Source organism: Hippichthys cyanospilos, chromosome 1 (assembly GCF_059441005.1).
Source record: "Hippichthys cyanospilos isolate Australia breed blue-spotted pipefish chromosome 1, RoL_Hcya_1.0, whole genome shotgun sequence".
Lineage (NCBI taxonomy): Eukaryota > Metazoa > Chordata > Actinopteri > Syngnathiformes > Syngnathidae > Hippichthys > Hippichthys cyanospilos.
The window spans coordinates 1427398-1452937 of NC_142369.1; the positions used below are offsets into that span (position 1 = coordinate 1427398).

At 44.2% G+C, this 25540-nt stretch overlaps 2 protein-coding genes across 6 annotated transcripts in view; one reads left to right on the forward strand and one right to left on the reverse strand.

Moving 5' to 3' along the window:
• Nucleotides 1-875: 875 nt before the first annotated feature.
• Nucleotides 876-15374, forward strand: sec24d (SEC24 homolog D, COPII coat complex component). Its single transcript, XM_088415399.1, has 22 exons — nucleotides 876-964; nucleotides 3816-4006; nucleotides 5188-5290; nucleotides 5377-5498; nucleotides 5569-5799; nucleotides 5881-5996; nucleotides 6339-6450; nucleotides 6531-6658; nucleotides 7810-7948; nucleotides 8963-9078; nucleotides 9151-9275; nucleotides 9796-9987; nucleotides 10717-10810; nucleotides 10883-11170; nucleotides 11242-11338; nucleotides 11897-12042; nucleotides 12144-12282; nucleotides 12868-12986; nucleotides 13579-13758; nucleotides 13831-14022; nucleotides 14643-14732; nucleotides 14803-15374. Exons 2-22 carry the CDS (start codon nucleotides 3856-3858, stop codon nucleotides 14941-14943), a joined length of 3021 nt encoding a protein of 1006 aa, XP_088271525.1. The 5' UTR covers nucleotides 876-964; nucleotides 3816-3855; the 3' UTR covers nucleotides 14944-15374.
• A 310-nt stretch (nucleotides 15375-15684) lies between these two features.
• Nucleotides 15685-25540, reverse strand: part of kcnip4a (potassium voltage-gated channel interacting protein 4a) — a 62207-nt gene continuing 52351 nt past the window's right edge. For 4 of the 5 annotated variants that reach the window (XM_088415434.1, XM_088415420.1, XM_088415426.1 and 1 more), the window contains 6 exons: nucleotides 19812-19936; nucleotides 18864-18933; nucleotides 18585-18763; nucleotides 18413-18517; nucleotides 16898-16960; nucleotides 15685-16816 (listed from right to left, as the gene is read on the reverse strand). In XM_088415434.1, the coding sequence (XP_088271560.1) occupies nucleotides 16769-16816; nucleotides 16898-16960; nucleotides 18413-18517; nucleotides 18585-18763; nucleotides 18864-18933; nucleotides 19812-19936 (590 nt within the window). In that variant the 3' untranslated portion in view covers nucleotides 15685-16768. Of the gene's footprint in view, nucleotides 16817-16897; nucleotides 16961-18412; nucleotides 18518-18584; nucleotides 18764-18863; nucleotides 18934-19811; nucleotides 19937-21030; nucleotides 21127-25540 lie in introns of all 5 variants that reach the window. The other variant, XM_088415411.1, reaches the window with a different exon arrangement.

Below are 25540 nucleotides of genomic sequence, written 5' to 3' on the forward strand. Positions count from 1 at the left end.
CCACTAGATGTCGTCTTTTCTCCACTTTGCCTCGCTTCCAACTCTCGATGGATGGATGGATGGATGGATGGATGGATGGATGGATAGATAGATAGATAGATAGATAGATAGATAGATAGATAGATAGATAGATAGATAGATAGATAGATAGATAGATAGATAGATAGATGCACTGCTTGTATCCATGAGTGACTCCAGAGGGACAGAAAGTGAGAGAGAGAGAGAGAGAGAGAGAGAGAGAGAGAGAGAGAGAGAAAGAGAGAGAGAGAGAGAGAGAGAGAGAGAGAAAGAGAGAGAGAAAGAGAGAGAGAGAGAGAGAGAGAGAGAGAGAGAGAGAGAGAATCTCTGTCATGTAATTTTGTCGTCAAGGTTTTTTTTTACGGTGCTGACGTGTACTGGCATCCTCATCCATGCCTGTGTAGCCGAAGGGGGAAAAAAAAAACCAAGAAAAATATTTATATTTTATCTGGACTAACATTGAGGACCAAACATACAAAAAAAATGTATATTATAATCGCTTTTTATGTTTGTGCTCAGTGTCGCGTTGTCGTGTTTGCGATGTTGACGTCACAAGAACGAGATCGCTGCGTATACGCGCAAGCGCATCATTTGCATAGTCAAGCTAACAGAAAACGACTAAAGCAAGCTTCCGTGTCATGTTCATAAAAATCAATTGCAGTATTTTTTTTTGCTGCGACTCATTTATACACAGTCAAATAAAATAAAAAATACGTTTATGTTTTTTATGAATTTCTTGACGGAATACCGCTTCTAATATTTTGTTATAGTACATTTTGGTTGTCTTTGTGCTATTGTGAAACCGGAAACGGATTGTTCCCCGCCCTCCTCTTGGCACACGTCTTCGCTGACGTCACAAGACCGCCCGGCAGCTTTTGGAGTTTGACGTGGCACTCCGCATTCCGCGAAGCCCCCAGACGAGGCCAGCGCAAACCAAACCGTCCAGGTAAATAAAAAGCGCAACACTTTGACACGCGTGGACACCTCGAACGCCTGCGAGGAAACGACTTTATTCGTGTCGTGATCGCGCGTCTTGCTTTTTTTTTTACATAACGGCAAACTTTACGCTCAAAGGGGCGCGGAGCAGCTAGCAGGATGCGCTCTATGAAAATAAAACAATGTCAATCGAACTGGGATAAACATGTTGATCTGAATATGCAAATGAAACGAAAAGCGTATTCGTCCGCATTTGTATTCGCGAGGAATCATTTGTAAAGGTCCAAGGAGTGTTTGACGTGGCAAGTGTCCGTTGTGCGGATGAGCCGAAAGGGCGTTTTGAACAAAAACGTTGCAATTAGTCTGCTTTTTTGTGGGACTCTCATTTAGTTTTGCTTTCGGTTTTGGGGTGCGATTGTCGAAATGCTCTGCACCCCATGGCCACTTCGTTAGGGACTCCTACAGGCTGCGACCACTGTCAGTTTGCTCAAATGTTCATTACAAGCACCACGGTCCTATAATATTGATTGTTGTTCGTTTTTTTTTTATTATTATTATTTATACTATTTACTAAGTGCACAACGTTACAATACCAAGTAGGGTACTGGGTATCGCTAAAAAAAAATGCAACAGGAAGAACAAGAATCAAAAAACAAATCGAAAAACAAAACAAGCAACAAGAACAATATAATGCTTCAATAATGGCGTAACTGAGCCTATGGAGCCCCAAAACACGACTCGAATTCAATCATTTTGCCATTATTAACTTATTACTATGTCACTACTATGTAGCACAGAACTGTGAAGTCCAAACTATGGCCCGGGGGCCATTTGTGGCCCGTTTTTCATTTGTTAGGGGTCCTCAACATACACTAAAAATAGCATTTACTACCATTTTTTTAATATAATGTAGAGCAGGTGCCACCAACTTTTTAAAAACAGGAAGAACAAGAATCAAAAAACAAATCGAAAAACAAAACAAGCAACAAGAACAATATAATGCTTCAATAATGGCGTAACTGAGCCTATGGAGCCCCAAAACACGACTCGAATTCAATCATTTTGCCATTATTAACTTATTACTATGTCACTACTATGTAGCACAGAACTGTGAAGTCCAAACTATGGCCCGGGGGCCATTTGTGGCCCGTTTTTCATTTGTTAGGGGTCCTCAACATACACTAAAAATAGCATTTACTACCATTTTTTTAATATAATGTAGAGCAGGTGCCACCAACTTTTTAAAAACTTTGGTACTAGTACGACCACCAGGTTCGATATACGCTTCTGAAATGACGAATTTGCTCAAAGTATCTGTCATAATTCCTATTGTTTATAGGTTAATTAATGTTATATCTTTCTATGTGAACACACAGTATTGTTAATGTTTTCTTACAATAATGAAGACGCAGCTGTAGTAAAATATGCAATTTAAAAGTGATAAATGTACGTTTGTAAAATTTCTTCCTGAATATGAAAATATTAAAAGGAGTTATTTAAAACTAATAAACATTTCAGCTTGTTTTCAGAGCACATATTCTCTAGTGGCTTACAGGTTCTTTAATCGCCCCCAAATCTTGTGAAATTCTTAATTATTTTCCTTCCAGAAAGCTGTTCAGTTAGCGATTAAAACATACAAACAATATACAATTGCTTGATGGGCTGATTTTGTGATGCTTTTTGGATTATAGCAACTATATTCCAAAAGTCTGATTTTTCTGTTTGTGGCCCTCGGACAAACATAATGTTAGAGTGTTACCACCAAAGTAGAAAAGTTTCCGTCACAGCTGTAGTTACTTTTAGGGGCTCCTAGTGGTTAAAGTTTGAAATTATGAATGAACTAATGTGTTTCTTACTATATTTCTAAAATGCAGGCGTGTTCCTATGCGTTAGCTCCTCTCATAGATAACAAAAGATAATTTCCACGCAGATACGCGCGCTCGCTTTATCTGCCAACGAAGAAATCTCAAAGGTCTGTGTTGCACATGGACGCACGTGTACTGTAAAGTAACAGATGTTGTTATTGTTGCCGTTGACAAAAAAGCGGATTGGAAGTCATTAAAACTAGACTTTAACCCTTAAGTGATTGTTCTATAATTAGCATAGCATGTCAAAAAAGCAAATCATCATTTCAATGAACCATACCAACCAGCTGTGTTATTTAAACTAAAAGATATTCCTAAAGTCCTTAGAAGTGACAGTTGTTTATTTGTGATGTTTTATTGTTATCTCACTCAAGCAGTGGGAAACTTTAGGGTGTCTGCTGCTATGTGCAAATCTAATCTGATGCTTTTTAATGCCATGACTAGAACAGTTCGGCTTTCTTTTCGAATTAAGAGCAAATTCATCGGAACAAGAGGTAATACTGATTTGCTAAAGTGACTTCTTCGCGTAACATTTTATGCCTTTGTTGAGTTTTATACGTATGTGTATTGTCATTAGTGAGGCAATTTTCTGCCGGATGAAACAGAAATAAAATGCTGAGTAAAATACGCCTGAGAGATCATTAGCTCTTTTAAGTCAAATTTATTTGCGCTAGTTGGGGTTGTTAGTTGGCTTAAAACATATTTCGCAGGGGTTACATCTTTAAAAAAAAGGTGACAAAGATAAAAAAAAAAAGCCGTTATGATGCTGTTCAGAAGCATGCTGGCCATTGGAAAATTCTAGAGTTTCCCGAACGGCTGGTCCTTATACAGGCCCGTTAAACATCCCCCTCCACCTCGTCGATGAATAGTAATAGTATGTCTGTGGTTATACGTCATATTTTCTGCAATATTTTCACATATAACGGACAATTCGCTCTTATTGAGTCTTTGATATTTCTCGGTTTGGTTTCAATTTACGCTTTTACTTTCCGGCAGATTGTAAGAAGCCGATGGTTGGCATGAGAAGAGCGTCCAAATGAGTCAGCAGGGTTACGTCGCCGCACCCCCGTACTCCCAGGCCCAGCCGGGCTTGGGGGGTTACCAAGGCGGATACGGGGCCGCTCCCGCGCAACCCCACTACGGACACTACGGAGGAGCGCCTCAGGCGTACGGGCCGCCTCCCGCAGGTGAGCAAACCTCATGTGGAGCACGTCGAGGAGTGAGAAAAGATGACATGCATGCATTTCTTAAGGGGATGCTAAACTTTGGTCATTTTCATATTTTAAAATAACTGTAATGGCAATATATTGCGATTTTGCAAGTCACGGTTATTTAAAGCCGTCCAAACCTAATAAAACTGGTAAATTCTATTTATATTTTCATTTTTTTGCCCCCCTCATGCCTTGTCTGCCTTAACGGGCAATTGGCCGCTTGTAGCGGGAGGCTCCTCTCGATGTGACTCGTACTCTTTGGCTGCCGCAGCCAATCACGTCCACTTCATGGTTTGTGGGCTTCAGTACAACCGTAAGATAACTAGCGCGGCTAACGTGGCTAACATGTTACTTTTACGGAGCGTTTTATGGCAAGAAGGCGAACCGTCGTCCACATGTAACGATGGTAGCAAATGCCGTATTATAGATTTTGTTTAAAAACAAAACAGATCATATAAAAATGGCTACCAAACAAATAAAAGATTGGAAAATTATACATTTTAAAGCTGTATTTTCAATACCGCGACACCGCAATGTTTTTGCTCAAGGTTATCATACCATTAAATTGTGATATGGTCCCATGCCTATTTGAAAAACTAGAGACATTCAATCCCAGGTACTTCATCTCATCTTTTTCCATTTTTTTTTTTAAGTAGTAAAGTCATTGATTACTTTAGGTGATTAAGTACCAAAGCAATCAATTACTTTATACATTGAAGTGATCGATGACGTTAGTCCACAAGTAATCAATTACTTTAGCACGGTTGGCTAAAGTAATCTGTTAGTAAAAGTATCTAAAGTAACTAACTACCTTAACGCTTAATTCATTAGTTACTTTATCATATGGACTGATGAAACAAAAACAAAAAACATGTCTTGAGGGTTGATTGCGTTATTATTTATTTGTCGTGTACCGTTCATGTTCTCAAAGCTCAGGTCATGGCCAATCGCGGTTGAGCCGTTTTCTGGGTTGGGTCTTGTGACGTTAAAATGAGCTGTGATTGGTTGGAACCTGGTGAATTTTCGGTTGAATGCGTGGGAAAAAAAACTAATTTTAAAGGTATTGACTGGAAAAATAGGGCTGAATAAGTTTAGTATCCCTTTAGGAATAAATAAAGTAGGAAGTGCGACAGATCGGCTTCCCTGTGTGTGCTTAGCTGCGGTGAAGCCCCCGGCGCCTTCAGGTCCTGGCCTGCCTCCGCCTCCCGGGTCGAGTCCTTACAGTCCCAACAGTCAGCAGAACGGGGCTCATCTGCAAAGGTCTGCGCAGTTCCTCCTGAGGAAATCGTAAACGCCGATTACCTTCACGTTCCGATGGAGATTTTTTTTTCAATCGCCGCGTTCAGGTACCCCCCGGCCGCTTACGGGCAACCTCCGCAATCGCCGTACAACAGCATGGCCTCTCCGGCTCCGCCCCCGCCGATGCAGCTCGCCAATCAGATGAGCGCCATGAACTTGGGCAACTACGGTGAGCCGTCCCGGACGCGTCATCGGTCGCCCTCGGGGGGAATTAACACGGGGTCGCTTTGCTTCTCCAGGGCCCGTTCAGAGCCCTCCGTCGGCGACCGGCGCCGCGGCCCAGCAGCAGCTTTTCCGGGGACCCCCTCCTCCAACCGCCGCGCAGCAGCCCATGCAGGCGCAGATGGCGCCTCCCACAAGCATGTCCGTGGGTCAGCCCTTCCCTGGACAGCCTTCTCCCGCAGCTCCCGGAGGCTTCCGTCAGCCTGGACCGGGGGCCGCCGGTCCACCTGGATACCCTCAACAAGCAGGTGCATCGGTTGTGACTTAAAAAAAACACACACACACACACACACACAACAAAAATAACGTTTGTGGACGTTTTTGAACAGGTCCATATATGGGAGGCCCCATGGCAGGACCTCAGCCAGGAGGCTTCCCTCCAGGACTGGGCCCACAACCTGGTCCACCTCAAAAGAAACTCGATCTGGACTCCATCCCCAGCACGGTGAGTGGATTGTTCATGCAGCGTTTTGCTTTGAGTTCATTACCGTCATTTCTCAACGATAAGCTACATCCCTCCCCCGGAAATAAAGACCCAGACGATGAAAGCGTCCTATAAACGGTAACTTTGAGATTAGAATCTGTTTATCCGACAGCACCGAAGGAAGATTGTTCATGTTAGCTGAGGTTGTTACGGCATTATTCTCAATAACAGAAGCGAGCAGACTGAACCACCGTACGAGTCCATCCTCGTTCACACGCAGGAATATTACTAAAAACAAAGAGGATCATGTCGAAGTTCCGACGTCGCCGGCCGATTCGATCCGATCCCTTTTTTTGATATCAGACCCAAGTGATCGAGGACGACCGAGCCAAATACGGCGGACAGGTCTTCGGCACCAACATCCGAGGGCAAGTCCCGCCTCTGGTCACCACCGACTTCACGGTGCAAGACCAAGGTACGATGGCCTTTTCCCTCCACCCTGCGAGAACGGAGATCCTGTTCCCGTTTCCACTTTTGATTTTTCATCCTCGTTAGGCCACGCCAGTCCAAGGTTCATCCGCTGCACCGCTTACACGTTACCGTGCACGGCCGAGCTGGCCAAACAGTGCCAGGTGCCCCTGGCCTGCGTCGTCGCACCGTTTGCTCGTCTGCGCAACAATGAGGTAGGCTCATTCCAATAGTACGTTTTGGGCTGCGGCTTTCGAATATTTTGTCAAATATCCTGTTATTCCCATAAAAAAAAAAACAATTAAACAAAAACATATTTTTTGATTGGTTAAAGAGCTGTTTGCAGTACAGAGGACAACAAAATACATTTCCACTTAACTCATTCAATGCCAGGACGTTTTTTTTCATGTTTTTTAAATCCCAGATACTTAAGTATTGAATCGATACTTAAGTACATCGAATGTCTGGAAAAAAAGTGAAAATAAATCTGGTATTGAATGAATTACAGATAAATTTATGTTTCCTTTTTGGATAACATTTTTTAAATTTATGTTTTAATTATTTATTTATTTATTTTACATATCTTCCGATTTGTTTTATGGAAGGAAGTAACGTCAAAATGACAGTAGCAACTCTTGCTGCCTGAAACAGCATATTAGACAAAGTCAGGTTTGTTAAATATTTTCACTAATTCAGATATTTTTAGCATTAAAAAGTTATCATTTTGATGCAACACAAAGATAATCAGTCTACATTCATACAGGAATCTGACTTCTGATATTTAGACGATTTTGACTTAAAAACGGTAACTCAACAATGATAATCGATTGATAATCGATTCATCGTTGCACATCTGCTCCGTTTCATGAAAGAATAAAGGAAACCGATACTGACACGGTCAAATTCTGAGTTTTTGTACGATTTTTTGAGGTCTCGGCGATTAATAGATTATTAAAAGTAGTTATCGTTGAAATCGATTAGAAATGACTTAGTTCTCAGGCCTTTACCTGTGTTGTGCTTTACAGAGATGTCGCCACATGTTGCATGTATAAGTGCTTCTTGAACACTTTTTCTTTTTCTAAATCTGGAAGCAGTCCATTTTTTGAAACAATACGGGCAAATTAAAAATAATTTTGCGGTCTCTATTGTATCTTGTTTTGGACAAAGCTCTCGTGCCGAGTCTTATTTGGTGCGGACCTGCTTTTCGATCCTATGCGGTCAAAGCGTTCTAAAGGAGACCGCACAGCCCCGCGCGCGCACACACCCGTCTCGAGCTGTCATCGTCCGGAAGCCTTTTTAGGCAACGCTAGAATGACTCAAGCGGGAGAGATGAGGCTGACTTTGGAATATGTCACTTTGCCGTCAGACGCCGTTGTACCTGGTGAACCACGGCGAGAGCGGGCCCATCCGTTGCAACCGATGCAAGGCCTACATGTGTCCCTATATGCAGTTCATCGACGGCGGGCGCCGCTACCAGTGCGCTTTCTGCAGCTGCGTCAATGAAGGTGCCACTCCCCACCCCCCCAAAAAAACAGCGTTCCCTCGTTTTTCGCGGGTAACTCATTCAATCCCAGAGGCGGATTTATATGTCTTTACGGTGCTAATGCCCAATCGCGGTAATTTATAGGGGTTTTTTTTGTATTTAATATTTTATATATTAGGTTAAAAGACGGTCTTAAAATAGATTTTTGGATAAAAATAGATGGATGTGTGATAGATGTTAACATTACTCGCTAGCTAGCTTGATAGATATGTAACTAGCTAGCTAGCTACGTGATGAGAAATTAACATAACTACTCAGAAGATAAACAGAAAAATATACTCTGGATTGAATGTTTAAGACTCTTTACTGATGTACGTAAAACTACGTTTTTGGGATTGGATGATTAACTCTTTCAGTGCCAAGCGTTATTGAAAAAGGAAACCTCTCGAGCGTCAGTATATTGAGCATTTTCAGTCACCTTTCAAGGCCAACAGAATATTTTGTGCTATGTCTATGTAAATATGGGCCTGCCATGAGAAGATTGACTTCCATTCTTCAGTTACACTTGCATGTAGGTAACAGCTGTGTTACACTGCCATCTAATGGTTACGGTTATCACTACAGTGCTCATTTGGCTTATATTAAGTAAGCATTAGTCTCTTCTCCATAAAAACGTATTTGACCAGAATTTTAATGGTTTATCATAGTTATTACTATTTTAAAAAATTGAGAATTCTCCTCAATGGCACTGAATGAGTTAATGGGGACCTAAAACCCCCCAAAAGTGAAATTTGCAAAATATTAGAGCGAGAGTTGTAATCCACGCCTGACCTTATAGGTCTATGTCGCGCCGCGAGCCAATCGTGCATCTTGTAGGAGTGCCCGTGCCATGTACATTAACAGTCAACTTATCTCGCAGGAAACTTTCACAGTGCGTCTTTTTCTAATGAAAAAAAGGCAGAGTGGCGAGGGGAGACTGTAATACAAAAGTAGATCATTTTTGATGCCTTCAAACCAATTGTGTAACTCGCTCCAGTACCCGTCTTCTACTTCCAACATCTGGATCACATGGGGCGGCGGGTGGACTTTTACGAGCGAGCCGAGCTCTCGCTGGGATCCTACGAGATGGCGGCCACGCTGGACTACTGCAAGGTATTTCGAAGGCGGAGCGGGGAGATGTGCGTGACGCGTCCTCACGTCCTCGCGTCCTCACGTCCCCGGCAGAACAACAAGCCTCCCAAGCCGCCAGCTTACATCTTCATGATCGACGTGTCCTACAACAACATCAAGAGCGGGCTGGTCAAGCTCGTCTGCGACGAGCTAAAGACGCTGCTGGATAAACTGCCCAGGTACAAAGTGGATATCAAAATGTACTTTCACGGCCTGCCCGCTAGGTAGTGCTGTTTCACTCAAGCAATTTGAATGGTGACAGGCACTTTTTGAAAAAGTGGTGGACATCAAAAATGTACTCACTTTGTGTATGTAACAGCTTCATCACATTTTATGACTTGACTACAAGTTGCGATGGGGTTTTAAAGCATAAAGAATTTTAAAATAATTTAGTCATGAAATTGATTATAGACAAAAATATATTTTTTTGCTGCTGAAAATGGGGAAAAATAAGAGGACTACTGTATTGCTTTAACGTGGTGGCAGGAACATATATTTTGTTTTCGAAATAAAAGCAAATTAATTGTAACACGAATCAACTGGAAAAGGCGCTATGCTTCAAATATCTTAAGTTTTATACGGATGCATGTTGTCAACAGTGATGCAAATTTCTGGCAGGTGAGCGAGAAATCAGGCAGATGATATTTCATGGTCTGTGGAGATGACTTACACAATCAATTTCCTCAATTGATTGACTAGGGAGGAGGGGGCCGAGAGGTCGGCCATCAAAGTGGGCTTCGCCACCTACAACAAGACGCTCCACTTCTACAACGTCAAGAGCTCCCTGTCGCAGCCGCAGATGATGGTGGTGTCCGACGTGGGCGAGATGTACGTGCCGCTTCCCGACGGCTTCCTGGTCGACTTCCAGGAGTCCAGGGCCATCATTTGCAAGTGAGGAATGCCTCCCGCCTACGGAGAAAGATTTGTATCAAAATTATTCACACCATTACGTTCGCTCATATTTCGCTTCCCAGGCTCGTTTTCCGTTGTTAAATTTCGAATTTTAACCGACGGGAGGCAGCTCATGTTTCTTTTCAATGGGGACAGCAACACTGCCTCCTTGTGGACAGAAGAGGAACGGACCATTAGTCGCATGAATATCCGAGGACCTTTGGGGGGGTGGATGTTTTTCTCGAAAATAAATGCCCGTGCACATCGATCCACAAATGCGCAAGACAACTCGCGAGCCGAATTGGACATTGATTGAAAAGCATACGAAAACCACGGACATATTTGTAAATCTCAAAACATAAAAATAGCAATTTTGGCAACATTTTAGCAAAATTGTGAATATTTTTGTGGGACTCGGACACACGACAAATCGTAAATATATTTGTAGTTACGAAAAACGTGAAAAATCATCAATCTCTAAAAAAACGTGAAAATTGCGGATAGATTTTTGGATCCATAACGGTGAAAATCACCGCTATTTGTCGAGGATCAGAAAAACGCGAAACCGGCTAGTAAATTTGTGGATGTGTAAAATATGCGAACATCCCAAATCCATCGAAAAAATGTAAAAATCAGGAAGGCATTTGTGCAAATGATTTCGAAGCAAACGGCTCCCCATAGCCGCCCTCACAAGAACGGGTACAAAATTTTTCCTGGTGCGCCCCGCAGCCTGCTGAGCCAGATCCCCGATATGTTCGCCGAGACCAACGAGAGCGAAACGGTCTTCGCGCCCGTCATCCAAGCCGGCGTGGAGGCGTTCAAGGTCAGTCGCCGGGCCGGGAAATCTCCGCGTCGGTCCCCGTCCTGAACGGGAGCGTTGGTCCCCGGGCTCCAGGAAGCGGAGTGCGGCGGCAAGCTCTTCGTCTTCCACTCGTCCATGCCCACCGCCGAGGCTCCCGGCAAGCTGAAAAACCGCGACGACAAAAAGCTGCTCAACACGGACAAAGAGAAGACGCTGTTCCAGCCGGCCAAGGGCGCGTACGAGCAGCTGTCCAAGGACTGCGTGGCGCAGGGCTGCTGCGTGGACCTCTTCCTCTTCCCCAACCAGTACGTGGACCTGGCCACCATGGCGGACGTGCCGGCGCACACCGGCGGCTCCGTCTTCAAGTACAACAACTTCCAGGTCCGGCCCCCTCCCGCCGCCGCCGCCGCCCGCCGCCCTTTCGCTTTTTAACGCGCCGGACGGCGTGGCAGATGGAGACGGACGCCGAGCACTTCCTGCGAGACTTGAGGAAGGACGTGCAGAAGAGCGTGGGATTTGACGCCGTCATGCGCGTTCGGACCAGTACGGGTGAGAGAGACATCCGTGTTTTGAATCCATAAAAGCAAACCCGCATTCGTTCCGTTGCAAATGCGCCTACGCATATTTGAATACGTGCGAACGTACTTGGGAATACATTCAAACGTTCTTGCCGATGCGTTCAAACGTGCTCGCCAAGGGGTTCGAATGTACTGGCAAATTTGTTCGAACCTACTTAAAAATATGCCCAAACGAGCTGGAGATGCCATTCAAACACACTTGCGAATGTGTGCGAGTTTATTCGAACGCTCTTAAAATCATGTTCAAACGCGCTGGAGAATACGTTCAAATGTACTCGTGGGTACGATCAAACGTGCTTGCCAATATGTTCGAACATACGTAAAAACATTTTCGAGCGTACTATCAAAGGCGTCCGAACAGATGTAAAACTTTCGGAGGTACTTTCGCACTCGCAAGTATGTTTGCCCATTAAAATACGCTCGAGCGCTTCATGCGTCGATGCACTTGCCAATACGTTCAAACGTACTTGAACACGTTCCAACGTACCGGCAAAAGCATTTGAAAGTACTCGCGCATTCCTGTCGTCAGGCTTCAGAGCCACCGACTTTTTCGGCGCCATCCACATGAACAACACCACCGACGTGGAGATGGCGGCGGTGGACTGCGACAAGGCGGTGACGGTGGAATTCAAGCACGACGACGCGCTGGGCGAGGAGACGGGCGCCTTCATCCAGGTGCGCGCCTCAAACCTCGGCGCCGCAATCGGCCTCGGCGCCGCAATCGGCCTCGGCGCCGCAATCGGCCTCGGCGCCGCTCACGGCGTGCTCCTTTGCAGTGCGCCTTGCTGTACACCACGGTCGGCGGGCAGCGGCGCCTGCGCATCCTCAACCTGGGTCTCAACTGCAGCCCCCACTTGTCCGAGCTTTACAAGAGCTGTGAGACCGACGCGCTCATTAACTTCTTCGCCAAATCTGGTGAGTTGGACGTCCCGTGTAATAGCACTCTTCCGGTTTTAGCTTCTTTTTTTTAATACGTATACTATATACTCTATACAGTATATATATTCGGTAATCCCTCATTTTTCGTGGTTATCGGGGACCGTGACTCGCCTCGCGATAAGCGAAAAACAGCATTGAAGTGATCCACAAATGCGCAAAAAGTAGCATTACTCCCTCCCTTACCTATTTTACATGAATGTTACTCTAGGACACATATTTACCAAAATCTTAAATCCTTATACAGCTACAGACTTGATTCTAATTAGACTTCCGGGCGGCGTTAATATAACCGCGGCTCTACAGCCAAAGGGATGGGAAGGGATAACAGTATAGTTACTGTGTAAGGTTTAATAATATTAAGATTTACCATATTTCTCCATGTACAAGTTGAGTTTTTGTCCCCTCGTTTTCAACCCCCAGTCGGGGGGTGGACTTGTTGAGTTGAAGATTAATAGTGTACTAGTGCTGGTACATGGATCCCAAGCTTGATAGGAAGAATAAGGGGTAAATGTTGAAAGTGCACCGTTGCTTTTCGTGAGCTTGTATGTGCGGTCCACGCAGCCTACCGCGCCATCCTCAACCAGCCCCTGAAGAACGTGCGCGAGATTTTGGTCAACCAGACGGCCCACATGCTGGCCTGCTACAGGAAGAACTGCGCCAGCGCCTCGGTCGCAAGCCAGGTGAGCTTCTGGAGCTTCTGTGTCCGTATGACCCGGGGTCATGCGGAATAATCTCAAAGTTTCAGAAAACATTTCTGCTGTGTAATCCTCCCCCGGTAACAGTAAAAATAAAAATATGCCTGGGTCATTTTGACCCGAATATTTTTATCATAACAAACTTCAACTCTCGAATAGGTCAGTTTGACCCAAAACAGGAGGGTTGAAATGGCTCAAAATGACCCAAATATTACTATATAATATCACTATTCCTTAGGGTAAAAAGGAATTGCAAGTTTGTTCTTTGACTTTACAAAAATGGCATTCCACATCAAAGAAAAAACACTGAAAGAGGACAGCAGGGAGCTGAAATTTCACCCAGATGATGACACGTCACTCGGTTATCACACTAGCGGGAGTGCGCTTTCCGTTATCTAGAACTACCGTGAGAATGATCACCGTATTGGACATGGGTCAAGTTAGATTTGCTGCTTCCTGCAGAAATTCCGCGTACCCCCCGCCGTGTCTTCCAGTAGCCCCATTTGAGTTTTGAAGTTGTCTTGAAAGGAATTTGAGTCGGCAAAAGCACACGTGACGCGTGAGGCCTTGTGCGCAGCTGATCCTGCCGGACGCCATGAAGGTGTTCCCGGTCTACATGAACAGCCTGCTGAAGACGGCGCCCCTGACGGGCAGCGCGGAGCTGCCGACGGACGAGCGCGCCCACCAGAGGCTCGCCGTCATGGCCATGGCGGTGGAGGACACCCAGCTGATGCTCTACCCGCGCCTCATCCCGCTGGTACGCCTCCCCCCCCCCCATTCGCCAGGCCGCGTCAAAATCAAAGCGCCAAACGTTTGCGGCCCTTTCCAGCACAACATGGACGTCGGCAGCGAGGCCCCGCCCTCCCCGGTCCGCTGCTCCGAGGAGCGGCTGGCGGACGACGGCGTGTTCCTGCTGGAGAACGGCCAAGCCTCGTTCGTGTGGCTGGGCCAGGCCAGCCCCCCGGACGTCATCCAGGCTCTCTTCAACGTGCCTTCGCTCGCACACTTGCAAGCGCACATGGTTGGTTGAGCCTCTGTTTTGCTAGCTTCCTTATCCATAGATAGCCTTTTTTAGCATTATACTTGCACAAGGCAAAAAAATTGACACAAAAAGCTCAAAGCATCCAAGAAACATACAATTGATTGGGGGGCAGATGGCAAGGCACGTAGGGTTGTGCTCCGAATCGAGCAGAAAAAGGTTGCATGAGGTGAGAGGAGGAAAAAAAAAAGTCTTCGAACATGCCCCAAACAAGGACATAACATAAGCCTGGAAAAAAAAAAAAGTCAGTCTTTGGACAGGCCCCAAACAAGGGCATAGCATAAGCCTGGAAAAAAAGCCCTCGCACATGTGAACAAAAAAACAATACCACATATTTCAAACAACGTGTAGATGGTTGGGAGAAGGAATGGTGGGGGAAGGGGCAGGGGCTGACACAGCTGGATGGCTCAATTATGAATTTTTGCCAAAAGCTAACAATGCAGGTTCAATTTCTTTATCATTAAAAGGGCAAACAAGGCGAACAAACAGTGACGATTCTCAAGACTTTTTAAAAATAACTAATAGCTTTCTTTTTCAAGATTTTGAAGTGAATTCGCAAGACCAAATAGACTTACCAGTTTATTTTGTCCTCCCTTTTTTAGAGTGTGCTGCCGGAGATCAACAACCCGCTGTCCAAGAAGGTTCGCTCCATCATCAACGACCTTCTGGAAAAGAGGCCCAGATCTATGAAGGTAAGACTCCTGCGTTTGGCTATTCGTGATTTGCAAAAACCAAATTTGCAACGGTGTTTTTCATCCCCAGCTTCACATCGTGAGGCAGAAGGACAAGCCCGAGATGACGTTCCGACAATTCCTGGTGGAGGACAAAGGCCTGCACGGCGGAACCTCCTACTTGGACTTCCTTTGCCACGTTCACCGGGAGATTAGGCAATTGCTCACCTAAAAAAGGAAAAAAGAATCCGCTCGAAACTCAAACAGACTTTTCACATTTCGGGACCAAACGCCGAAAGCCGAGCGACCTTTAACTCCGCAAGCGCCAAAGATGCCTTCCGCTCGATTGACTCCGGACAAACGGGCCGCCATGCTGCAGTGCAGAATTTCACATTATTGTACTTTAGTCAATTTTTGTTACTTTTACCCTAGTCGATCCAGAATAACAAAATAATTTTTTAAGGGGATATCTAAAAACACCTTTCATTTCATTATCTGTACAAGTTGTCCACGTCAACATTCCTAATTGAATAGTGTCACACGTGCTGCCTTCAAATGTTTTTGTTTTTTGTATCAGAGATTTACGACTTTTGCCGTCTGCCTTTATGTTGAAATTTGATTTGACAGCCTATATGGTTTGTATTAAAACATAACCTCAGGTCATTTGAGTGTCTGTACTTAAAAAAAAAGCACAAACTTGTTTGATTTGATTTCGGTAGACTTGTAACCACTTGACCAGGGTCGCAGTCACTTGTTTGCAGGCTCACTTTCATCCATAGAGCAGTTGTAAACAATCGAAATATATATATATACAGTATATATACCTGTATATATATATATTTAATAAAAACGAGAACGCCACAGTATCTTCACCTTGACGTCACTAGAGGGCAGCAGAACACAAAAAAAGATGAAACAAAAACCTTTCAATGAATGACTCAAGTTCTAGCCCGAAATACTCTTCAGGAGATCGTTTAGGAATTAAATCGGAGAAGCATAAGTTCATCAGTTTATTTTCACCTTGTGATATATTTACAGAAATGTAAAAATGTATCATGATGACTGTGAAATGACATGTCAGGATCTGAAAATAAATACAACACTCCTATGTCCTAGACAGGAATACAACAGCATTTTGAGAAAATCAAATAAACATACATAGCTTTTGCCGTAGTTAAAATTCAAATTGGTCTCCTTTAAAATTACAATAAACATACGTCCTAAAAAAATAATAATAATGTTTGAAAGGGAAAAAAGTCTAATTCGAGTGTGTTATTGTCATCTAATATTCTATACATCCATTTAATAGAAACTATGAGTGTGCTTGGGAGGGACTAACGCATTCAGTCCAATCTTCCAGCGTTCCGTATCTACACGTGACCGCAAGCGCATACTGTACATCAGCGATTCCCGAAAGTGCTATGGCAAAGAATGTCAAGTCCATTTCTTATGCACAGTTCATTTGTACTAACTTTTAAAAAAGTTAACCCAAAAATGATCTTCCCATTAATATAGTCTATGCGCTCCCGCTAGTCTAAACACGACATTCTAATTAGTGTATCCATTTGTGACGTGGCCATTTTGATATTTGTCGTTGATGGAATATGACATCGCAGAGCTGAAGCAAGTCCCAATCGCGAGCCGTCCGGTCACGTGACGAGGCTTGAGCGACCGACGCCGTTTTCGGTTGACAGCGGGTATCAAAATGGCCGTCCTCTATTTAATTCATATTCCAAAAACGCAATATTAACCAGAATACTTTGGGCTTAACTTTCATTGAATCACTCTTTAGGTATAGATTTTTATTTTTCTATATTCAAGTTGCCCGCATGATGATTTATTTGAAATGGTAAAAAAAATAAGAACCACCACTATATACAGTTGAAAACAATGCACCAGCCACAGAGGAGCACTCTGGAAATACAAGGACCGGGCGGAAATCGGGTGTAAATCAAGCAGAGGGCAAAAAAAAAAAAAAAAAAAAAAGTGAACGGTAAACATTTCCAGAGTGTTCCTAGAGTCCACATAATAAGTTGCACTCCCCCCAGGGCGGAAAGTTAAAGTACGTTTTCAAACAGGTGCATGGAGCGCATGATGTTTTCATCCTGGCGACAAAACAAAGACAACGCGCCGGTTAGACGCGCGCGAAAAATGAGCAAACGTCACCGGCGCCGTACGCCGCTTACATTTTGGCAGCAGTCGATGAACTCGTCGATGGTCACCACGCCGTCTTTGTTCTTATCCATCTTCTGTTTTGGGAGGAGAAAGAGGCCAACATGACTCAAGTGTTTACAGACACTTTGATTCCATTAGCGGCCAATGTGGTTGAAAAATGTTTCAAGACACGTTCACCATTGTGAATGCAGGCTAGAAGATACTTAGAACTGCAAATAGGTTGTTTTGATCACGGGCCACATTGTAGTTGCACTTTCTGTCAAAGGGACGGACAAACTCAAATCAATTCGAAGTGTGCTTGTCACACACTAACCGAGTTTTGAAATCAGTTCAAACCCGTTCAAAAGCGATTGTGAGCAAAACAATGCTTGTTTTTTCCCCTCATCATTTTTAAAATTTCAAGACAACTTGCAAATTTGGTAGTTTAGCCAGAAACTCAAATCAGTATTTCGCGGGCCACATACAATGATGCGGTGGGCCGGATCTGGACCCCGGGCCTTGAGTTTGACACCCGTGGTTCAGACGTACCGTATTTTCCGCACTATAAGCCGCACTTTTAAAAAGGTGCGCCTTATATATGGATCATAACTGTATCTGCAAATACGTTGGAGCGCATCGCCGAATACGTTGGAGCGTATCGGCGAATAATTTCGAGCGTATCGGCAAATACGTTTGAGCGTGTCGGCAAATATGTTTGAGCGTATCGGCGAATAATTTCGAGCGCATCGGCGAACACATTTGAGCGTATCGGTGAGTACGTTTGAGCGTATCGGCGAGTAATTTCGAGCACATCGGCAAATACGTTTGAGCGTGTCGGCGAATACCTTTGAGCGTATCGGCGAATAATTTCGAGCGCATCGGCGAACGCGTTTGAGCATATCTGCAAATATCTTCGAGCGTATTCGTTCGAGTGTATCTAAGAATACGTTCGAGCGTATCTGCGAATAAGTTCCGGCGTATCTGCAAATACGTTCAAGCGTACCTGAAAACGCGTTTGTGCGTATTCGTTCGAGCGTTTCTGCGAATACGTTCAAGCGTATCTGCAAATACTTTCGAAAATATGTATTTTCAGCAGTAATATCCAAAATATAACCCGACTGTCATGTGACATTCACAGACTGAGCCGTGATTGGCCAATACCCAAGCATCGAACACATGTGATGTCTTTTTCAGATAGCTAGTGGGACAATGTGTTTCTAAAACTAAAAAAACATTTAGTCATAAAATGATACACTAACTTTTTATAGCTGAAAATGGCTAAATAAGTGGACCGTACCTTTAACAATGACAAAAAAAATAAACTTTTGTGAATTTTGGTCTTTTACGCAAATTAAGATTCGCCAATGTGTCAAACTGCTAAAGCAGAGCGCCAACTAGTGGCAAGGATGAATGATTCTACGTGAAAGTATCGCTAGCCCGCGTGATATCCCAAACCCTAAAATAAAGCCGTTATCGGTAACAAAACCGATACCTGGTATCGGTACTCGCCAATTAATTCCTGAAGAAGAGGAAGATGTGAAACTCGCCTGAAAGAAAATTTCTACGTGCTGGCGCGGCGTCTCCTCTTTGAGCACGGGATACGTGCATTTGCCCATCATGTCGTAGATGGCCTTCATGATGTCCAGCATCTCCTGCGGGACAACATTGTCGACCAAGAATCCAGAAAACCCAACCATTTTTTTGGGGGGGGTAAAGTACCTCTTTGGTGATATAACCATCCTTATTGATGTCATAGAGGTTGAAAGCCCAGTTGAGTTTCTCCTGAATGGTGCCCCGAAGAAGGATGGAAAGACCCATCACAAAATCCTCAAAGCTCACAGAGCCGTTGTGATCCGTGTCAAAGGCGTTGAACAGGAAGTGAGCGTACGTCGACGCGTCTGGGAGACAGAAAGGGGGGAAGCGGGGGAATCAGCGGCCGCCCGTGTCCCAATCGGCTTTTCCGGCTCCAAAAGGGATTTAAAACCAAGGAGCACAAACCTCCCTGTGGGAAGAACTGAGCGTAAATGTCTTTGAAGGTGTCCTCGTTGACCACGCCGCTTGGACATTCCTACCGGAAGAGAAGTTACCTTTTATTTTTCATTCATAACCGTGACACAAATCCCATTAACTCATTCTCTGCCATTGACGGCTATTGACGTCAAAGATTCAGCACGCGTTGATATTTATTTGTGTCCACTGTAGTGGACATTTTATACTGGACTTTATTGTTGGACTCATTGGAGCTATCCTAAAATGTCCTGATGTCTTTCCAACGATGTCTCATATATTTGACCCCATCACTTTGCTCTGCGGCTGAGACAAAATGGACACAACAGTGGACTCAAATGAATAGGCCGACTTATTAGCCTTTAAGAGGCGGGGCCTGTTGAGGTAGCACGACAAGTTTGCGTTGAAACCTGGATGTGAGTTGTGGCTATACATACACAGTGGCCCCCCGTGTTACAGCGTCCCTGGCTTACGTTTTTTTCATGTTGCGATGTGGAATACTGGGTTTTTTCGTCCCCTCTTTATGGTATTTTCCTGGATTTGTGACAAAAACAACTGTCATGACCCTAGGGGGTTGGCTGTATTTGTGTTGTTTTGTCTCAATCTGCCAGCGTTTTTAGGTAATTGCACTTATTTTCTGTTACCGTCAATGCATCCATGCAACGCGTGACTACAATGCTGGTCTGCTATTGGTCGGCCTCACTCGTTTCAAAATGGCGGAACGGTAAAGTTTTGTTTGATTGCGAGTGGTTACAAAAGGTTAACGTAGGTTTGGATTGCCCGCCATACGGTGAATTGGCCTTCCGAGCCCAACCGCGGAACGGATTCATCTTGTAACACGGGGGCCCATAGTGTATATATATCTATATATATTTATATGCACACATTGCCCATACATACATACAGTACACACAGTATATGGTGCAGAGTGTGACTCACGTTCTTAAAGCCGCGGTAAAGGATCTGCAGCTCCTTGCGGGAGAAGCGCGTCTGCGCCTCCAGCTGTCCAAGACCTTCGGGGCGGTGGCGCACAGCCGACAGTTCCAGCTCATCTTCAACACTGTCTGCAGGAGGAAAGCTGAGGTCACGACACAACTTTGAGCGGCTACAGTCCTCGGCTAACCTCACGGTTTACGACCATTCTCTTCGGCAATGGCAATTCCGATGCCGCGCCCCGTTAATTTTCCAGGTGAGTCATCCACTTGAATGACTAAAGCTCACAACATAAAATGATTCCTCTTTTTTCCATGCGGGTAACATTTGGCGCCACTAATGCAGCCGGGATTTACCTTCGCTTCCGCAACACGGATTGCTAGCAGAGCACACGTAGCATCTGTAAAGCTGACTTTTACAGTGCAGGGTGAAGCCATGTACATTTTGGACTTTGCGCTTCATGGAAACACATGAACCTGTGAAACTCTTTTTGATTGACAGTTCATTTGTGCTCAAGAGTACCAGTTTTTGCTTAAGTCAGTAAGTACAGAACAATCACCATGGTTCACAAATGTGCTACTTACCAATAGCAGACCAGTACTTTTGTGACGTATGTAGTGACGCATATAGTGCGGCCAAGTTTGAGTTTTGTGATTGTGGTTGATGCCGTAAAGCAGGAAAAGTGCAGTAAAGAGGGGATGAAAAAAACGTAGTATTCCACTTTGTAACGTGAAAAAAAAAAACGTAAACCCGGGACGCCGTAACCCGGGGCTCCACTGTATAAGACAATTGAGCACTGTAGTGCTAACTGGGACCATTGGATGGCAGTGTTTCCACACTTACAACACATCAATTCTAACTGAAGAATGGAAGTCAATCTTTCAAATGGCAGCAACCATATTGACATAGACGAAACAAACAATATTATGTTGGCCATGAAAAGTGAGCGAAAATGCGAAATATACTGGCCCTCGAGAGCTTTCCTTTTCCAATAATTCTTGGCACTGAAAGAGTTAAAACTTAAATATCTGTTCAATCCACATTGGAAGCAAATCACCTCAGGTAACGTTTTCATTTTCACTGACACGTCAGGCATTCAAACCGGACGGCTAAAAAAAATGCATTCAAATACTGTCAAAAGTTCCGCCTTGGTCTTAGTCACATGTGAGGGTCTTGTACGCGGCCTTAAGGATTGTCCACAAACATACGAAGAAGAACCACTTGCTTTCTTGGGCGACCAAGGACGACTTGGCGGCGGCGCACGGGAGCAGCCTCGCGAGGCGAGCCCTCACCCCGCGCCCGCTGACAAGCCACGGGTAACCTAGGGAGCACAAGTACACCGAGCGGTTACCGAGACGACGGGACGGGACGGGACGGGACGGGGATCTTTCTTCAGGGCAACAACACGCCAAGGCCACACCCGTTTGGAAAGAATGCGAGCATCCCGGTGTAAAGCGACACCTGTAAACAAGTTGAGGGGTGCCATGAGCGTGACATCAGCGCTGGCCATGACTTATTTAAACGTCCGCCGGTGGGTCAGTAGAACTCGAGACCGCTGACCTCCTCTCACGTAAAAGGCGCCGCGGCCAGATCTCATTAGGCCGCGCGACAACCGACGACACATCGGGCGCCATTCGCAAACGCTCCGAGTTTGGAGTTAAGCCTGCGCGATTATGGTCAAAATAATCATCATAATTCGGTCAATTTTGAACTCGCGATCATCAATCACGATGATTCGTCATGTTTGGTCAAACATGTCTATTTATTGTCCTTTTTTTTAAACAAACAGATTAAAAACAAGGCTTCAAGGCGTGATACTTACAAATAGCAATCATAAACTAAAATAAATAAAGTAAATAATGATAGAAATAAATTCCCCCAAGACATGGCAAAAACTTGGCACACAGGGCAACACTGCTAACGTGCTTGCTGAGTGCAAACCAATGAAAAACTTGAAGTCTACTTAGAAGCAAGCGCATTATTTGCTTTTAAACAAATTTGAATCAATCAGCGGTCAAATTGTCATTTTCGGTCAATCCTCACTGATTTTACTGCAGAATTTTTCAAAATGGGGCTAGCTTGCACTGTATATATTAGGAACCAGGTGAGAAACTTGACACTGGTAAATATTAGGGTGAGAAAAGCAGAGGCTTTTGTCAAGCAAACTTGTGGGAAACATTGTCCCCTGGTGGTAGGATGACAAAGTGCTTGATTTGACATGTAAGCGTAGCCGGCTTTTTAAATGTTAAAGGATTTAATGTAAGTAACCGAGTTGGGAAAAGTTTTGAAATGATTTGTCACTTTTTTAATTAAAAAAAAGCAGACATTTGAACAAGGGTGTGTAGACTTTTTACACCCGCTGTAATTGATAGTTAAAGTGCGTGAGGCAATTAAAAAGTGTGGCTGCTGCAAGTCCTTTAAAATAGCCTCATAAAAGGGCAAAAACATCAATGTGGTTGTTTAAAAAAAAAAAAAAAATCCCAATCAACTTTTTATTGTTCGTCCTTGGACAGACTGACAAAAGCTACCGTTCCAAAACTATACTGCCAAAAGCATTTACCCCAAGTTAGCGGCGCATGCTAATGGCGGGGGGAAAAAAAATTGTGCTGAAAAATTTGTGCTGCGGCGCATCATTGCCGAGCACAGATGGCGGCCATTACGGCGCATTTCTCACCGATGAGGGAAACATTTCCTTGATGTCTTTGGGCCAATTTGATATATCAATTTTACCTGGCCTTAACCTCCTTGCGCGGCTTTGGCTAGCTTTGCTAGCAGGCGGATGTGAATTTGGAACCTTGCCTCGCACCGTGGGGAGTCTGCCGTTCCGGCGAGCAGCCTGGAAGATAAACTATTTGTGGATAAAGAAATACTTGACAAAGGAGCTTCATCGCACAGTTGTTATTGCGGAGGAATTTAAGGAAATACGCGGGACTTTAACAGGGTTACTTCAGGTATCACCAAATCTAATTTTATTTTCATGTCGTGACACAAACCGTCCGTTATTGTTTATGAATTAAGAGCTAATTAATTGGAACATAAATGAAATTATGGCTGAACAGCGTTATAGTTTGCAAAACGTGGTATGTCTTTATTTAGCAAAGTTTGATATGGTTGCGCAACCACACGAGTGAGGCAAATTTCTGGCAGGGGAACCACAATTTAAACAGGGGATGAAGTTTAGCGTTAAGAAACTGATCGAACAGAACCGCTTTTTTTTTTTTTATCGTTCAAAAATACCCTGAAATCGGGGATACTTTGCAGGAACAATTTTTCCCACGGGGTGTATAATTGCAAAATGGTGGACAGCACCGGCTTATACGAATAGCTGAAATCACACACACAGCAAACGATAACCAATAAAAAACAATATTCAATAATTCAATATCAAACATTCGTAGAGTTGTTGTTTTTTAGTTTTTAAAAGGCGTTTAACATGAAGACACTAGGGAGCTGAAATTTCACCCAGATGGTGATACAACCAACTTAAAAAGTGGCAAAAATACCGATAGTAGTTTGTGGAAGAATTTGTCCAAGAAAAAAATGGACACAAAACTGCACAAGGGTTAAAGTTGTGGCAGGGGAACTGGATTCCGTGTTGTTGTCCTGAAGAATCAAGTAAGTACACAAAACGGGCCATTGAATGGGAGGTTGCGCAACATCCATTCCTCATATACAAGAGAGAATATTCTCACAATTTCCTAGTCCGTAGTCCTGCTGCAACTTTTGCCTTCTTTTCTCTCCCGAAGAAACCTCGCGGTCACGCTCGGCGAGATGATGTCACCCCCCCCACCCGCCGTCTCGCAGCAACACAGAAAGGGATTATTAAGATTGAACGCCGCGGCAGGGTTTATAAGCGCAAGACAAAAAGCTCAGCAAAACGGAATTACCATAGGACGCGCGGGCAATTTTGCAGACCGCAGCACAATGCGTCGGGCGCTTTATCAATTACAAAACGAGTGAACGGAAGGAGCGAGAAAGGATCAAATAACGGGCCGATGGCCTCCGGGTTTGTCATTTATCTGGAAGTAAAGATCAAACCTCGCTGACCCTGAACAAACCGGCTCCCTCAACCTGAAAAGGAGCCGCCGATAAATTTTGGATGAGACCGCGTGACCTAGAAACACGCGCGGTGACCACCGATCGTACTTCGGCGTACCTTGAACTCACTCGATCCCAAAGTTGGATTTTTACTTTTTTTTTCGGATTACTTTAGTAACTGATTCGTTTGACCTATAGTCTTCGAGGACTTCAGTACTTCAGCACCTAAAGTAATGATTACTTTAGTACTTCAGCAGCTAAACGGTTGATTCCCTTGATACGTCATCACCAAAAGTAATTATTTTTAGATCGCCTTTGAGCAAAATATTTGGATAGGCGAAATAGGCGAAAAACATAACTGGGATCGAATGTCTGCACTGAATGACATCAGGGTCATTCCTAAAAAAACCACGTGGCATTTGTAAAACAGACATTTAGTCAGACTCAAATAAAATCAAAAAATGTATTTGAGATTCTTCACAGGTGTCAAACTCCGGTCCTCGAAGGCCGGTATGCTGCATTTTCTTCAGGTTTCTCTCCCCCTAAAAATGATTCTAATAATTAGCTCATTATCAACCTCTGCACGATCTGAAAACGATCCTGATCATTTGAATCAGGTGTGTTTAAGAGGATAGAAAACATGAAGCATACCGGCCCTCGAGGATTTAAGTTTCACACGTTTGAATTAGCTCATCAGCAAGCTCTGCAGGATCTCAAAAAATCATTTGAAACAGGCGTGTTTGAGAGAGAAGCATCGAAAACATGCAGGATACCGGCCCTCGAGGACTGATGATTGACACCTATGAATTAGCTCATCACCAAGTTCTGCAGGATCTTGAAAACAATCCTAATCATTTTAATAAAGTTTGTTTAAGAGAGGACAGAAAACATGAAAGATACCGGCCCTCGAGGACTTCAGTTTCACACTTATGAGTTAGCTCATCAGCAAGCTCTGCGGGATCTTGAAAACGTTCCTAATCATTTTAATACAGGGTGTTTAAGAGAGGATAGAAAACATGAAGGATACCGGCCCGCGAGGACTTAAGTTTCACACTTATGAATTAGCTCATCAGCGTTCTGCGGGATCTTGAAAACGATCCTCATCATTTGAAACGGGTGCGTTTGAGAGAGAAGCATCGAAAGCATGCACGATACCGGCCCCTCAAGGACCAAAGTTTGACACCTATGAATTAGCTCATCACCAAGTTCTGCAGGATCTTGAAATGGATCCTAATTATTTGAAACAGGTGTGTTTGAGAGAGAAGCATCAAAAACATGCAGGATACCGTCCCTCGAGGACTGATGTCTGACACCTATGAATTAACAAATCAGCAAGTTCTGCGGGATCTTATAAACGATCCTAATCATTTGAAAACAGGTGCGTTTGAGAGAGAAGAATCGAAAACATGCATGATACCGGCCTTCGAGGACCAAAATTTGACACCTATGGATGCGCTCATCAGCGAGCTCTGCTTTAGCCAGTGAAAACAGTTACAGGGTGTAACTATGGTATTTTGTTCCGGCCTATTTACCTGACAAAAGTAGGACAGTAAGATGGAGTTACACGTAACCACACCCAACAGCTCAAGTTATTTAATAACCAGAAGCAAGTCGGAATTCCAGTGCACCGCGACTCACAGTCACCGTGCAAGATGTCGCACGGGTAACGACATATTAAGTTCCACCGCGCTCAAATC